At 50.1% G+C, this 16679-nt stretch overlaps 1 protein-coding gene across 1 annotated transcript; it reads right to left on the minus strand.

The window, feature by feature from the left end:
• Positions 1-5775: 5775 nt before the first annotated feature.
• Positions 5776-10030, minus strand: LOC149353535 (uncharacterized). Its single transcript, XM_089577366.1, has one exon. The coding sequence runs from the start codon at positions 10028-10030 to the stop codon at positions 7058-7060; it is 2973 nt and encodes a 990-aa protein (XP_089433492.1). The 3' UTR covers positions 5776-7057.
• Positions 10031-16679: the final 6649 nt, after the last annotated feature.

The raw sequence follows: 16679 nt of genomic DNA on the forward strand, positions 1-16679 counted from the left end.
GCTGCCTCTGCTGCGTCGTGACGGCCGAGTTGGGGCAGCTGGGAGAGTGTCCGTTCGCGGTGCTGCCGCTGCCAGCCGCTTCCGTAAGTGGCATCTCACGGACGCCTGCGCATGCTGTCGTCCCTATTCTTTGCTCATAATTTCCTGTTAATCACTGCTAATTTGTTTGATATGTATTTGCTGTAACCTACTCATTTGCGCGAGCGATATTTTTGTTCACATTTTGTGTTACTAATGACTGCTGTTCTTTTCTCATTTTGTCTATTGTACCCCACTCCCCTCTGTAATGCCGTCGGGCCCAGAGGGTACTGAAATTAGTAAATAAATAAATAAACTGTAAATGTGCATTTGTCATTGTGGCAGCATATGGTATAACGCAGTTGAGGCCAATTAGAGATGTCGTAAATTCGGTAATTATACAAAGGCACTTGCTTGTCTTTCCTCATGAACTTCACCCCATCGATGAACAGCGATCATGAATCATGCAGTCAGTGCGTGAGTGCAATATTAGCACCCCGTTCTGCTGACCAGTTGTTTATCTCCAGTTACGAACCCATATTCATCGTGGTTTTCGTTGATCTCAATATTATTGCTCACGTCTTATCGGGTGCAGCCGACATCACAATCCTCAAACGCGTTTCCAGTGGACAAAGACATCGGCTTGCGCCCCACGCAACCCCGCCTGTGTGGTACAGAGTCCACAGCCAATGGCCGCTGCTACCGCTTCGTCGTTACGGCGGAGTTGGGGGAGCTAGGAGAGTACTGAGCCGCGGTGCTGCTGCTGCCGCTACCAGCCGCTTTCGTAAGTGGCATCTCACAGACACCTGTGCATTATATCATGCCTCGCAGTTGTTCAGCTGACAACGCAACATCAAACGTGATCCTTGACGGTACACCAAACGTGTTTTCGTGGCGTGAAGTATTATGCGAGTCATGGTGAAAACTGATGGTACCCGCAGTGCAACAAATGTGGAAGGTGATGTGTGCCAGGTAAACATTGCTTTGGTGGCTAATTTTGTACACCGAGCAGTATGAAGGGAACATGATGTCCGCGAAGCATCAGTTCTTAAATGCGTTACTATGCCATAAAAACGAAAAAAAATTGCTTTTCGAAGCCCTATTGTGTTTATACCCGCAATACTGGGTGCCTTTGCTGTTTAGTAAGCAGTCACTTTAGGCGCAACAGTGTTTGTTGGGGAGCATAAATACCGAGCAATGACAATATATAGTGTAAAGCTTCTTCACCATCAGCAGCAGCCTTACTACGCCATGCAGGGAATTGACTCTCCCATGTCTGTCAAATTAACCCTGTCTATTGCCTGTTGCGTCCACCCTATCCTCGCGAACGTCTCAATCCGGCAACCGAAATTTTTGTCGCACGCTGCTACGCTTGCTTTATCTCGGAATCCAGCAGCTCTAAGTATACTTATTTTCCTACCACTTCCAGCACCTAGCTACCTACTGTGAACTGCTGTCTCTTGCGAGACTACGCGTAATTTTTTTAGACACATGGTTCTGCTTATGCCTGTCTAGCTAATTAACATGCTTTGCAGCATATCCTGAGTGGCTTAGTAAGGCAATGTCATCAGCGAACCGTAGAATACTTAGCTTTTCTCCAATAACTGTTATCCCCAAGTGCTCCCAATCTATAGGCCTCGGATCACTTCCTGTAAACCGGCAGTGAACCGGCGTGTCTCCCTACATAGCACGTTTCCTTGTTGGAATTGTATTGCTGACTGTGGGCTGTGGTAGCTGTGCTGTGGTTATAGATATCTTCCAATATTTTCACATGAGACTCTTGTACACCCTGATTTCGCAGTGCCTGCATGGTCGAAATTTCCACAGAGTCAAATGCTTTCTCGTATTCAATGAAGGGCACATAAAGGGGTTGGTTATACTCTGCGCATTTCTCTGTCGCCTGGCTGATAGTGGGAATTTAGCCTATTGCCTTGTCTCTTTTACGAAAGCCGGCCTGGTCATTTGGTTCATTAAAGCCAAAGGTTGTCCTTATTCTATTAGTGATTACCTGAGTAAATACCTTAAATACCTCGTAATTTTTCAACTCTTTGCCGTCTGCTTTGGTATCAATTAAGGTTATCTTAGCATTCCTTCAAGGTTCTTGTTCACAAGAGGCTATAAGCAATTGCGTATAAAGGGTGGCTAGTTCTTTTTCTTGAAAAATCTCTGTTCCGTCCTTCAACAGATCTGCTGTTTCCTGATCCCCATCAGGTGTGTCCTTCTTTGCATTGCTTCGCTTGCATTGTTTTGCTCTTTCTTTGCTGGCCGAAGGCTCCTTTGGTGTGCGCTACTGCCTCTACTAATAACGTTATGATTACATTCCCTGATGTATAGATTTCTGTAGAGCTCTTCGGCTACTTCACCTATATTATCATTATTGCTAATAAGGTTGCTATCTTTGTGTCTCTTCGCATGCATCTGGTTTTTACGTATGTTTAGTTTCCTCTTCACTGCTTTTAGGCTATCTCCGTCCTTTCGAGCAGGCTCGATTCAATCCATATTAAACGCCCTTATGCCGGCTACCTTGCGCTTCTCTATTAACTTTGATAACTCTGCTGGTTCTATTCTCTCAGTGGGGTTAGAGGCTTTCATTCTTTTTTTTTTTTTTTGATCAGATCTTTCGTCTCCTGAGATAGCTTGCCGGTATCCTGCCAAACCATCCTACCGCCTACTCTACTGGGCACTCTGTAAATACAGCTGCGAGATTATCGTTCACTGTTTGATCATTAGGGCTGTCTTCCTCAGCTAAAGCCGAATATCTGTTCTGCAGAGGTATGCCGAATTCACCTATTTTCCTTCTTACTGCTAAGTCGTTAATGAGCTTCTACTTCACTCGTTTCTTCCGTTCCCTCTTCAAGTATAAGCTAATTCGAGACCTTACTGTTCTGTAGTCGCTACAACGGCCCTTTCCGAGGACTTCCACATCCTCCTCATCCACATCAGCAAGGTTCGCGTCCACAAAATCCGACCTGGTAATCATGGCAACCGCCGTAGCGATGCGCGTTATATGTAGCGGCTTATCAGGAGTTCACTTTTACGATTAAACTTGCAGTGACGCAGGGACACCCGCTTGAGGTCGTCATTCTAATTTACTGCGCGCTTTTCTTATGGTGTTTTTCTTACGCTGCTTCGTTCCCAAAAGGTATCGTATTTGGCCCCATCTGTGAAGTTTCCCTGCAGGCGTTATTCGCCAGTAGCAACATGGAGTTCAGGGTTATGTGCCGTTCATTCGGACAGTCTTCTAAGTACATGGGTAAGAAGGGATATAAATCCAGATGACAGTGAATGGTGCAACGTGCCACCTGGCGCTCAAAAACAACGCAGTTTTATTTCTGAGTTTCTGAGGGAAGTCCGAAAGTAGGCTTTGCCACACGGCTGTACTGAATGACAGGCGTCCAAACAGGGTTCTCGCTGTACCCAGTCGCGCTTTGTCCAGTGCACCCTGCATTATTCGATGGCTACTTCATCATACCCAGAATAACCGTGTCGTTCATTATTCCAGGTTTCTCATGAGTTTTGAGCAACTGATACGTACAACGGCCGTATAGTGAGCGACACACCAGTGATCTGGAAATGCCACCCGTGGCTCATTGCGCATTCAATGAAACAGCCTCAATCTCATGCTTTGCGAGAAGGCTGCTTTCTATGAGTCGAAATCTGCGCCCTCTCAATACGTCCGTCGTGGGATGTCGGCGAATAGTGGTATAGAGACACCGAAGAAAATGTGATGTTTAAAAGCGCCATGATAGGACAAATTTCACGCATGCCCAACTTATTGCATTTAATTTCTAACCCGTTAAACTATAAAGCCTCGAAATTTTTTTTAAATCTTAGCGGAAGATATTTTTAATACGAATTTTTTCCCGTCGCTTGCTTACTGCTCACCGGTCTGGCAACCTTTGATCGTTGTCGTCACAAGGGCATACTTGCCCCGCGTCGTCTGCTGCGCGCTCTTGTCTGCGTTGAAGTGTTTGCGTGCACACCGTGAACTGCGGTCGTTCGGAGAACTTTTTGGCTAAGGGAAAACGCATCTTTCGTGTTTCCTTATCGGAAGCCGCCAGCATAGAACGCGAGCTTGGTGACAATTCGGAAAGCAGAGTTGCTCGTCGCGTCCGTTTTCCGATTTTTGAGGAAACAGATATTGATGGACCCCTTCCTTATTATTAACAATTTGAATCACTATATGCGTACGTTTTGGGTGTGGTCTTTTTTTGAGCAGTCAAGTGCGGCCGTGTGGGCAAGCGGCATGGGCCATCCACTCCTTTGCCGATGTGCGCCGCGAAGGGCGTGGCATTTTGTCGCTGGCTACTGTTGGTGTCGAGGGTTCAGGACAGGAGTGCCGCTGAGTGAAGAGGTAGATGGCGAAAGGAGAATAGGTTTATTTACATTTTACAATGGTGGTTACAAGTGAGACGCTTCTGCCGCATCCGTTGTCGAGTTTTATATCCTTCTTGTTCCCTAAAGTCCCTAGGTTGAGGACGCCCTTGCCGGAGTGGGAGGGGCCTAGAGCTTTCACCTGTGCGCACACACACGACACTGCACTCATGGTCACGCCCCTTCACATGTGGAGGCTGAGGGAAAGAAGGTTGTCGTCGAGGTAGCGTTGACGGCGGTAGGTGATGGCCTCCGGCCAGCCGAAGGTTTCTGCGGGTCACCGACATCTGTTGATCATCAAATGCCACCCGCCGCTCGAGGCCGGACGCGAGGTCACGAAAACGCCGAAAGTGGTTTCTCGTGCTTGGGTCGGAGATGAGGCCCCCCAGCTTGTCGCGGTGCTTGGCACACCAAAGAGCAACCGGAGACGAGACCCTTTGTTCCCTGGCACGGTCACGGCAAATGGGGAAGATAACGTTCGTCTCCCCGAGGCGGCGGCGGCGTTCCACACGTGCAGACACTTTGTGAAGGGGGTCTGGTTTTGTTCCTGCACTCCAACTGGGCAAACTCCGTAATTGAAGTCAGCTGGCACCTGGGTCCTCTCGGTGCGGGCGGTCCATGGCGGCAGGCCCGAAAGCAATCACCCTCAAGTCGCTCGCAGCCATACACAGTAGAAACAGGCGTGCTGGCGGCCACCCGGCGAGACTTGTTGTCGTCGTTCCTAATAACTCCTCCGCGGCCAGGAAAATCTCGATCGTGGTAGCCAGTGGTAGCCAGTCGTGGTAGCCAGTCGATCGTGGTGGCCAGTGGTAGCAATCCCTTGCCGAGGCGAGATTGGCTTGACTTGGGAATGGGAAGTCCTGCTCTTTTCTGCGAGCACCAAATAAATCCCCCCCAAACCTCTCACAATGGCAAACAGCGGCCGTTCCGGCCCCAGCAACAAAGCCCCACACGACGCGCAAGCACTCAGACTCTGCCCATGACCCACCAGGCTTATCACAACAAACATGGCAACCTAACAAATTTTTGATTCCAAGTGATTTCGCCATTTAAGTGATAGCATCATTGACCCTTGGGCAACAACCAAGTCAGAGCCGTGCATGAAATGGAAAGAGTAAACATACATAGAAAAAACATACATAGGTCCGCTAGTAATACCCAGATACTTATAAAAACTGGAGGACCTTCTTTTACTTTGGCCCTTCAGAATAGCCTGCTTAACCCATCGGCATTGCCATTCATTTTTCCTCTTTTACCTCACAGAGAAGTTGTATTCCTGAAGGATGAGGCTCCACCGCAGCAAGCGTCCGTTCTTTTGAGACATCTGCCGCAGCCACGTGAGTGGGCAGTGATCCGTCTCAAAAACGAATTTCGACCCGTATATGTAGCATGACAATTTTTGTGCTGCCCAGACTAAGCATGCGCATTCCTTTTCTGAGGCGCTGTAAGCTTCTTCCCGCAGCGTCAGTTTCCGGCTTGCGTACAGGATGGGATGCTCTTCATTGTCTTTCCCGACCTGACTCAATACAACACCCATTCCTCTATCACTAGCGTCGCACTGAACTACAAACTCTTTAGTGTAGTCAGGCGTCCGTAGTACGGGCCGTGAAATGAGCACTTTTTTTAGCTCCTGAAAGGCGCTCTCTTTCGGCTCATCCCAAAAAACCTTTTCGGGCTCTCCCTTCCGCAGTGCATCTGTCAGTGCGCTTGCTCGTTGAGAATAGCGAGGAATGTACCTCTGATAATACCCAACCAGCCCCAGAAAAGAGCGGATGTCTTTCTTTGTCCGAGGCGTTGGAAAGTCAGCTATGGGCTTAATGTTTAGTTCTGAAGGCTGCCGCGTTCCACGTCCTACAATGTGTCCAAGGTAGGTAACTTGGGAACAACAAAAACTACATTTCTCAGCCTTCAGTGTAAGGCCAGCGTCCCGCAACCTAGCCAACACGCTCCTCAGGTGCGAGATATGCTCCTCCCAGCTGTCGGAAAATATCGCTACATCGTCTAAGTATGGGACCGCAAAGCTTTCCATGTCTTTAAGCACAATATCCATCAATTTCGAGAAGCTATACGGCGCGTTCTTGAGGCCAAAACTTAAAACGAGAGGTCTGAAAGTCCCAATCGGCGAAATGAAGGCGGCGTAGCGGCTCGAGGCATCTGAGAGAGGGACCTGCCAATATCCCCTCACAAGATCTAACGTAGAGATGAACTGGGCCCCACTTACGCGCTCCACTCTCTCCTCAACATTAGGAATCGGATAGAGCTGGTCTCTGGTGATTCCATTCAGTTTTCTATAATCCACGCATGGACGAGGCTCTTTACCTGGTACTTCAACGAGGATCATGGGGGAAGTGTAATCACTTTCAGTTGGTTCGATGACCCCGATCTCAAGCATTCGCTTAATTTCTGCCTCCATTATCTGACGCTGACGTGGTGACATTCGATATGGTTTTGACCTGATTGGTTCAGTGGAGGTAAGCTCGATCTCATGAGTTATCAGGTCCGTTTTTCCTGGTTGACTGCTAAACATTCCCTTGAATTCACTTAAAAGTCCCTTAAGGTCATTTAGCTGCCCCTCTTTCAGCACATCGGTCCTCGCGGAACGCGCAAGAATCTCCTCGACGCCACATTCCGCATCGATGTCTTTTCCTATCTCAGGTAGATCAGCCTATACTTCGTCGGGCATGTTTAACATCATATTTACCACCTCCTCCCTTCCTACATAAGGTTTCATCAAATTACAATGATAGATGGTGACCTCATTTCTCTTTCCGGGCTTTTTCAGGGCGTAGTTGGTTTCCGACAGCCTGTGCTGAACTTCCACCGGCCCCTCCCACTGCACTTCCATCTTGTTTTTCCTGGATGGTCGCAAAATCATGACCTTATCGTCCGCCTGAAATGTTCGTTGCCTTGCATTTCGGTCATAATATAGCTTTGCCCCCTGCTGCGCCGCTTTCAGGTTTTCTTCTACGAGAGCACGCGTAGAACTAAGTCGGTCGAGCAATTCCAACACGTAACTCACGACTGTTTGGCTTTCGCCCGTTCCCTCCCAGAATTCTCGCAAAATCCGGAGAGGAGAACGTAGGGCTCTCCCATACACAAGTTCAGCGGGTGTGAACCCGGTCGCCTTATGGGGAACTGTTCTAAGCGCGAACAGCGTCGCCGGCAAACAGCTCTCCCAGTCTGTTTTCCGTTCATAGCACAACGCGCGCAGAACCCTTTTGAGCACGGAGTGCATTTTTTCGACACTGTTCGACTGGAGATGGTATACCGAACTGTGTATAAGCTTGATACCGCACCTCTTTAAAAAGGTGGTCGTTAAGGCGCTGGTGAACACGGTTCCCTGGTCAGCCTGAATTTCCGCGGGAAAACCGATTCGTGCAAAGGTACTGAGCAAAGCGTCCACTATTTCGGAAGAGCTTTGTTCTTTGAGGGGGACTGCTTCGGGAAATTTTGTTGCTGGGCACAGCATAGTAAGGATATACTTGTATCCTGATTTCGTTTGGGGTAGGGGCCCTACCGTGTCGATTACTAACCGCCGAAATGGTTCAGTGATCAGTGGAACCAATTTCAGTGGAGCTTTCCATTTGTCCCCTGGTTTCCCGACTCGTTGACATGCGTCACACGACTTCACGTACTTCTCAACGTCTTTGAAGCACCCTGGCCAGTAGCACTCCATTAAAAGTCGCTCTTTCGTTTTTTTGATCCCCAAGTGTCCCGACCAGCTGTTCCCATGACACAAACTCAGAAGGTCAGCCCGGTATTTTTCGGGAATTACTAGCTGATCAAAAGTCCTGCCTTTGCGATCTCGGTAGTGCCTGTAAAGCAGTCCACCTTTCTCGAGTAACGTGATGTTACGCCTAGCCACACCCTCTTCCGCGTTAGCATGCAGGCGCCCCAAACTATGATCGCTCTTTTGCTCTGCCTTTAGCATCTCTCTGTCAACTTCCAACAGCCGCTCAAAGCCGCGCGAAGTAGGAGACAATACCGACGCCCCGGCGGACTCTGTTTCCTGCGGTTCCCTTGGCGCTGCAGTTGCGCTTATGTTGCCCGATCTAGGGACAACCTCGTCCACTTGTTCAGCCATTAACCTTGGCTCCTCGATTTCAGGTTGTGCTCTGATTTCCCCCTCGCTCTGTCCCAGGTCCTGTGTTAACTGAGCTGCGAGCTGGCGGGTTTTCGAGCGCGTTAGTGCCTGTACTCTTCCTTCTCCAAAGAGCTGTCCTCTCTCACGCAACAGTCGGTCAGACCGATTTGAGAACAGATAAGGATATTCCAGCGGAAGAGTACTTGAGACGGCTGCCTCCGTCACCAGTTTCCCAAACGGACCTGAAATCTCAACCCTTGCCATAGGCAAGCAAACACTGTGCTCCTCCAACACCTGTTTAATCCACGTTACTTCTCCCGTGAAATCTTCAGGCGCAACATAGGATGGGTGCACTACATCCATCGTAGCCGCGCTATCCCTGAGCACTTTACACGGCTTGCCGTTCACCTCTAACTCATGAAGGTAGGGGCGAAGAAGTTCAAGGTTTTCATCGCTACCGTTTATGTAGGAAAACACCACTCGCGGGTTTCTACATCTCGCGGCGATATGCCCTGGTTCTTGGCAGTTGTAGCACCGCAACGGTTGCCTGGCCTCAAACTCCCTTTTCCGCGCCTTTTCTACCCCATCGTCCTTCGTTTGACTACCGCTCTTCTCTGGGGCCTTTTCGGCCACCTTTCTCTGCGTTGCACCCTGCCCCGCGTTTCCATTTAGAGCCGGCCTTCTTGAGGAAAAATACTTTCTCGAGGTACTTCCTTTTTCCGACTGCCCTTCCTCCGCAATCGCCTTTCTCCGTATCGAGAATTCGTCTGCGAGTTGAGCTGCTCGCTCAACAGTCTCCACCTTTTCCTTGTCCTGCACCCAGAATTTTACGGACGGCGGGATGCTGCGGAAAAACTGTTCCAGGCAGACGCACTCGACCACCTTGTCCTTACTTTCGTACACGCCTGCCCCCTTAAGCCACTCCACTAAATAGCTTTTCAATGTGTACGCAAACTCCGCATAATCCTCGCTGATTTTTTTTGTTGCTTCCCTAAAACGCTGCCGAAACGCCTCCTCTGAAAGGCGGTATTTCTTCAGTAGAGCCGATTTCACTTTTTCATAGCTGTCCGCATCCTGTTCGCTTAGCCTGGCGATCACATTAGCCGCCTCGCACAAGTTCTCGGCGATTTTGCTCTTTTGGCAAGCCCTTTCATAGTTAACTAGGTACAGACCGATGTCTTCACCCATTTTGTAGGGATACATCCAATTGTCTGTACGGTGAGGTTCCACCCTGTTTAATCGATCAACAATGCCTGCTCCCCCATTTTGAGCTGCCAGACGCTGGCTTTCAATTTGGAGCTCCATCATTTTCAGCTGTCTCTGTTCTGCGGCTGTCTTTTCTTTTTTTTCATCCTCTGATTTCTGTTTTTCTGCTTCTTGCCTTTCTAACTCTTTTTTGACCATTTCCCACGCAATTTGGATATCTTCTTCGTCCGCCTCACTATTTTTGATTGCTTTTATGATTTCTATTTTCTTCATTCCTGCCTCCACTTCCACTCCCAACTCTTCACACAACAGCAGCAGCTCGTCTTTGACTACCCTCTTGAGGTCCATGATCGCTGTCCTAAATGGTGGCCCTGCCTGCTCACTAATGGTTCTGTGCAAACTACCACTGTGCTACAGACACCCGATTACCAGCAGTTCAAACTTTTAACCCAGAGTTTAAAGCCTGGTGAATCTTAGAGCAAAGACAAAGCGCTCACCCATACACGCAGAGCGATGTCACCCGGTCCATCCCAAGCGCTGCCAGCCAGTTGTTGGTGTCGAGGGTTCAGGACAGGAGTGCCGCTGAGCGAAGAGGTAGATGGCGAAAGGAGAATAGGTTTATTTACATTTTACAATGGTGGTTAGAAGTGAGACGCTTCTGCCGCATCCGTTGTCGAGTTTTATATCCTTCTTGTTCCCTAAAGTCCCTAGGTTGAGGACGCCCTTGCCGGAGTGGGAGGGGCCTAGAGCTTTCACCTGTGCGCACACACACGACACTGCACTCATGGTCACGCCCCTTCACATGTGGAGGCTGAGGGAAAGAAGGTTGTCGTCGAGGTAGCGTTGACGGCGGTAGGTGATGGCCTCCGGCCAGCCGAAGGTTTCTGCGGGTCACCGACATCTGTTGATCATCAAATGCCACCCGCCGCTCGAGGCCGGACGCGAGGTCACGAAAACGCCGAAAGTGGTTTCTCGTGCTTGGGTCGGAGATGAGGCCCCCCAGCTTGTCGCGGTGCTTGGCACACCAAAGAGCAACCGGAGACGAGACCCTTTGTTCCCTGGCACGGTCACGGCAAATGGGGAAGATAACGTTCGTCTCCCCGAGGCGGCGGCGGCGTTCCACACGTGCAGACACTTTGTGAAGGGGGTCTGGTTTTGTTCCTGCACTCCAACTGGGCAAACTCCGTAATTGAAGTCAGCTGGCGCCTGGGTCCTCTCGGTGCGGGCGGTCCATGGCGGCAGGCCCGAAAGCAATCACCCTCAAGTCGCTCGCAGCCATACACAGTAGAAACAGGCGTGCTGGCGGCCACCCGGCGAGACTTGTTGTCGTCGTTCCTAATACTACCAAGTTCTTGGCCGCTATTCGTCGGCTCGATAATTAAACTCAAATTACCACAAAGTGGCGATATAGTAAGCTTGTGGCACGAAAAGAGCAGAGTGCCCAATGCTACTGCTTCTCCGCTGCATGTGTGCGTATATAAGTCGAACATACATTGCTTTCGGATCATAGAACCCTTCTGCAGGAACCAAGCCGCTGGAAATACTCAACGAGACTCGAATGTTTCACTGCTCGCCACGACGAATATTCGCCGCTTTCTTAATGAACACTTCAAGATAGTAGCACACAATTTAGCGTTTCCTATGCGTGCGCCCTGTTTTCCAAGAATGCGACGATTACGACAGCTGCGGGCCCGCGCTGATCTTACAGCACTGCTTGTTCGCTTGGCATAAAATGCAAGTGGGCTCTCCTTATTCTAAATATTATCTACTGTTGATCACAAATTGTAGTTTTACTCATTTACACACTACGATCATACTGCAAACAGCGCCTATGATGCTATTGCCAGCTTGGGAAACACTTCGAGTTGGACCGGCGCTTCCCGCTAACTGTATCTGCTTCCTCTCATGTCGCTAATACCTGATTTTTAATTGCTTCACCCAAAAATACGTTTGTACACTGCTTGCATTAATGAAAACCGCCAAATTTTTTGTCCACATGGAGCCGACACCGGCGACTGCTGCGTGCTTTCGTCAGCACATGCTCTGCAGACCGGGTCGCATCGGCACTGCTCCTTATTATACGCGCTCCTGCGATGTAGGCAGTCGTCGCTTTCAGGTCACTGTAGCCAAAACTGCGCTGGGGCGCTATGCTGGAAGGCCCGAGTTTGCTGAAACTCGGAATCTTCCCGAGCTCTGGCGACGCCCTCAGAAGAGTGAACTAATGGTAGCAAGACAAAATCCCACCCTCGTCACGCCTCAAACTTCATTGGGTTATCTGGATATATTCCGTGCTTTATCATCACATCGGCGCCACCTCATGTGCTTCTTGGGCGGTCTACAAAGAACGGGTCACGTGAGCCAACCGCCGGTGCACTTTTCATTTGTGTGTCGCTCCACCAAGTGCACTGCGTGTGCAATTAGACAAACGAGGTTTGTTGAATTTTATAATGCACTTAATACACCTTTATAAGCATTTTATAGTCTGCAAGATTTGGATTTAAAGCGCTTTGGAGTGATTTATGCATTACTAAATTTTGCTTTGTACCGCCAGGGAACGCTACCAACGCCCGTCATCAGCTGACCGCCAATGGCGACGAGGTACATGTGGAACGCTGTGAAGGCTACGGAAGTAGTCCGCAAAAAAAAATAAAGAGAGGTGTATCACTCCGCGCTGTTCTGTGGCCGTGTGGTCTAACGCGTCGCTCCGGAGAGTCGACAGGCAATGGGAGCGCGTGGGTTCAAATCCCGCATGGTGAAACTTTTTTATCTCACATTTTTTTTCACCGCCAGTTGAATTTCGCGTGACTTGAATGAGAAAACTCGTTTTATTCAGAATCGCTTGAATATTATGCCGTGTTCTGAAATGAACTGCATGCATCTGTTCATTTCATGCATACCGCGTTAATGTGAGCTGTCCGAAATTCGTTGTTAATGTCGCTCGCACCGCCTTTTGGTCAGCAGTGGCGGTTATCTTCCTGATTCTGCAGCATTGTGACTATACTTTTTAGATGCAAGTGAGAGGTTTGTGCGAAAGATGACATTCACTCGTCGGATTTAATTAATTAGCACAGTGGTGAGGGCTCTGCAGTGGCCCGATTAACAAGTGGCCGTCTGCAACTTTCGATTTCGCCGTTGCCGAGGAGCCCACTTTTTTTTGTGGGCCTCTCTTATAAAGGCCCCCTGCCCACCCGCGGCCAGCAGACACTCTCTACCTCACTTTGAGCGAGCCTCCTCTCCTTCCATTCCCTCCTCGAAATTTTTCTTTCCCGCTCCTCGTCGAGTAGGCTCGGCAAGGCAAAATCACCCCTTCGTTCTCCGGTGTAAGCCGGAGGCGTGGTGTCTGTGGAGTGCGTCACAGGGCGACGTCATGGCCCCGCCTTCAATAGAATTCTTTTCTTGGTTTTTGCATTTTCTCCGCACACTGAACGACCGAGAGGCGCGATCGGCTCGACCACCTAGACTTGTTAGCGAGCGCATCCTTTCATACATCTGTTTGTCATTCCCAGTTAACGAGCCACCTTTTCATTTTCTTTTAGGCCTCCCCACCGTTTCACGAGCGGAGGGGCGGAAGTCGGTTGTGTTCGAAACACACGGCGAAGCGCGGACCCGGCAACCGCCCGTTTGCTTTTCTCCATGCGTGTTTGTGTTCTGTGTGTTTGTGTCTTTTCTCCGCTCCAAAGCATATGTCATTCATTGGAGTCAAGGCGTACGCAAGATGCACGAAAGATAAGCGGTATGTGTGCGGAGCGGTAAAGTGGGCGAGCGAGGGAAAGGCTCTGCTGCACTACTAATTAAAACCTTGTTTTGGGGGGCTCGCATAGAAGAAAAGAAACTGAGAAGGGAGCGCGCACGCAGAGCGTCTCGTGACGGGATCACGGCGGGGGGGGGGGGGGGGGGGGGGGGGGGGGGCGAGCCAACTCCCTCAGTTTTACTGTTTTTTTACTTTTTATGGCTAGGGTTCAAGGCTGTCGCCGCACGCTCCCTCCGCAGTTTTTTTTTTTTTGTTCCTTCATGCGGGTTTGTAGGCATGAGCCAGTACAGAAGGCGCTGCGGAAAGCGTTGTGCAGACGACGCGACGCCAAGGCTACGCCCAACCTTCTCCCGTCAGTCAGAACGATGCACCAATGGAGTGCCTTTAGCGAAAGTAGCCCCCCTTGACGTCAGCGGGGTGCAGAGTAGTGGGCCGGGCCCGTTTTTGAAGGAAGGAAAGAACGAACGGGCTTTGATTTGAATTTTCGCAGCTTTTCGGGGCGCGCATGGCTCTAGTATTTTGCAGAGGTTATCTTCGATGCCTCATCTATGCAGTGGGCTTGTTTTTCAAAAATATCCGGACCCTGGTCAGTGGCCCTTTAAGGCACCTGGCATGTTATGAATTGTTCTGTGGCACCGGTTAGCGGCTGATCCAGTCTTCGCCAAAAGAGTCTGGGACCGACTTTAGCACTGTGCTGTAGAGTAGCCGAAAGGACTTGGCGAGAACAATTATTTTTTACTGATTGCAATGTTCAATGCATAATGTGCCTTCCTCGTGAAATAGTTGGCCTTCACCATGTCAGGGCTGGACTTCGAAGGGGCCTTTACGCCAATGTAGGTGCCGTGGACGCATCCCACGACGTCTGTGATGCCGCCGCGCAGAAGGAAACGCTCCTCAAGATACGCCCGCTCGGCCGCAGTCGTGGGCAAAGCGAGCCACCGCTTCTGCACAGCCGCGTCGATAAGCGCGTCGGAGACGTCCCTCACACAGCAGCTCTCAGTGCTTTATTGGCGTCCAATAAAGCGGTCTGCGCCGACGCTCCCCTGGAAGCTCCCGGTCGCGAACAACCGGAGGGCGCAGAGGACTTGCTCTTCGACCGAAAGCGAATGAAGCCCGGTACGCACTCTCCGCAGGCGTGGGTCGTCGCCTAACTATTTACACAACCATCGCACCGATTTTTTGGAGAGGCGAAAATGTCGCTGAAATTGGTCGTCGGCCACGGCAGTAAACGGGTCCAGCCAGCCGTACTGACATTTGCCGTCAGAGGAAGCGATTACTCAGGCCCCAGGCTGCTGCTGCTGCCGCCATGACAGTCCCGAGATGAATTCGGGGCAATTCACCGTTGACGAGTTTAGCTCCGAGTTCACCTGTCAATCAAAACCATTGGTCACGCCCCCGGCGTGCCGTACATAAATTATAGGCGTACGCGCTATCGGTGGCCACTCCCAACATCCCTGCCGGCTACAGGTATGCTGCGCGGTTGTGGTGATTGCTGACAGACATCGACGATGTTGACCATCGAAATATAACAGGCAAAACGGACGTCATCGCTGATAAATCTAAGCACCTCAGCGAAGGACAGGCAACGTGGCGAAAGCCGCCGATTTTTTCGCTCGCATACCAAGATTGCACAACACTATAGCCTGTTGCAACCACGTAAGACACAGCACAACGCTGAAGGCGCGTCACACCTGCTTGCAAGGCGTCAAACACGGAGCACGACGACGAACCGGTGCTTGGAGCACGTCCTACTCCAACAACATCGCATCACAGGTGTTTGGCTTGGCCGTCCTTTCATCGGTGATAAAGCTCAGGATCAACGTGTCAAACACATCTGGGATCGACAAAGACCCAGTGTTTGTAATTTCCAGCACGCAAGCACTGCGTACTTCACAACCGTAACACCTTTCTCTGTTATAAGTCCGATGCCATTATTATAAACAGGATCCCTCACCTGCCCGAATGATATTAATGCTATGTCCCGGCGGTATACAACGGCGATCGACGATAGTGACCAAACCATTCCGCAAAACCTTGAAGTGCGCGACGTTAACAAATACTACGCAGATACGCGCGCCACCCTCTTCACAGCTTTTAGTCAGCGTCTGATCACATAGGATGAGTTGTGTCGCTGGGTAGCACGCTCTTCGCATCCGCAGTGCACTAAAGAGGCGTCACACACAACAGGCATACGTAATGAATCAGTGAATACAGCCAAACAGCAATTTTTTTTCTCACAGCGCATCACAGCCGCTCGCACGACCAATTTCTACCGCTGAGATTCGCCAAGAGCGTACTAAAAGCAATGGTTGGCCATAGCGGAGTGCGGCAGCGGCCGTAGCAGCGGAGAGCTCCACCTGAGGTCACTGCAGAGAGCAGCAGTGACGCGGGGGTGCAGTGAAATTCAGTTTTTTGCTTTTGTTTATTATGCAAGCCAGAAGATGCATGACTGTTATATTTTGATATACGACACAATAAAATATATTATCGCAATGGCCGAAAAATAAGGAAGATTCAGCGTGTAGTAGTTGCCCAGTCTTTCCAGTCGAAGGCAGCGCTGCCGGCGGCGTGTCAGCGCAGGGGTCTCTCGTTTTCGACACGGTGGGTTGCCGCTCTAGTTCGTATGCAAGCCACGCGGCAAGCAATGGCCTCACTATCGCCTCTAGCGGCAGAAAGTGTCAAATCTTTGTTAATTTCCTAAAGCTATGCTTTTCAACAACGCTTCATTGGATTCAGATTTTAAAATACATTTGGAAATTAACAAAATGTTCATAATGTTATCTGTTGCCTTTTAACGTATTCGAGAGAAGAGAAAGGGTTGATACAGGAGTGCACCTAGTGCGCACTGTTCGTCTTCGGAAATGGAGAGACAGAGGGCCTGAAAGAGAAGACACGCCTTATGCACGCCTTTGACGCGCCCGAAAAGGCGTGTCAATCAGCTAGCGGCGAGTGTGCAGATAGATAGCAGAGAAGTCACGATTTCGCGATTGCTGATATGGCGCTGATAACTTCAGGTAGCGCTGCGGCCTGGTATTGCGCAGTGTATTGTGTTTGAAGTGTGAAACAGGCGCGTAGGGTGCGCTTGTATCGCCTTTACGTGGCTTTATCTCTACATTTTATTGTCCGCTGCCTACGCACGTTCCGCGCTATCTTCGTTCACTGACTGCCGTCATCGCAAACTCGGATGAAACTCGGGCGAGCGCCAAACTCGGGCCTTCCGGCATAGCGCCCCTGGACGGCTTTTTG

This window comes from Amblyomma mixtum, chromosome 3 (genome assembly GCF_055824585.1).
Source record: "Amblyomma mixtum isolate Tamu chromosome 3, ASM5582458v1, whole genome shotgun sequence".
NCBI lineage: Eukaryota > Metazoa > Arthropoda > Arachnida > Ixodida > Ixodidae > Amblyomma > Amblyomma mixtum.

Bases quoted from the DNA above. Each gene is read 5' to 3' on its own strand.
- LOC149353535 (XM_089577366.1), bottom strand. From the start codon at position 10,030: ATGGACCTCAAGAGGGTAGTCAAAGACGAGCTGCTGCTGTTGTGTGAA.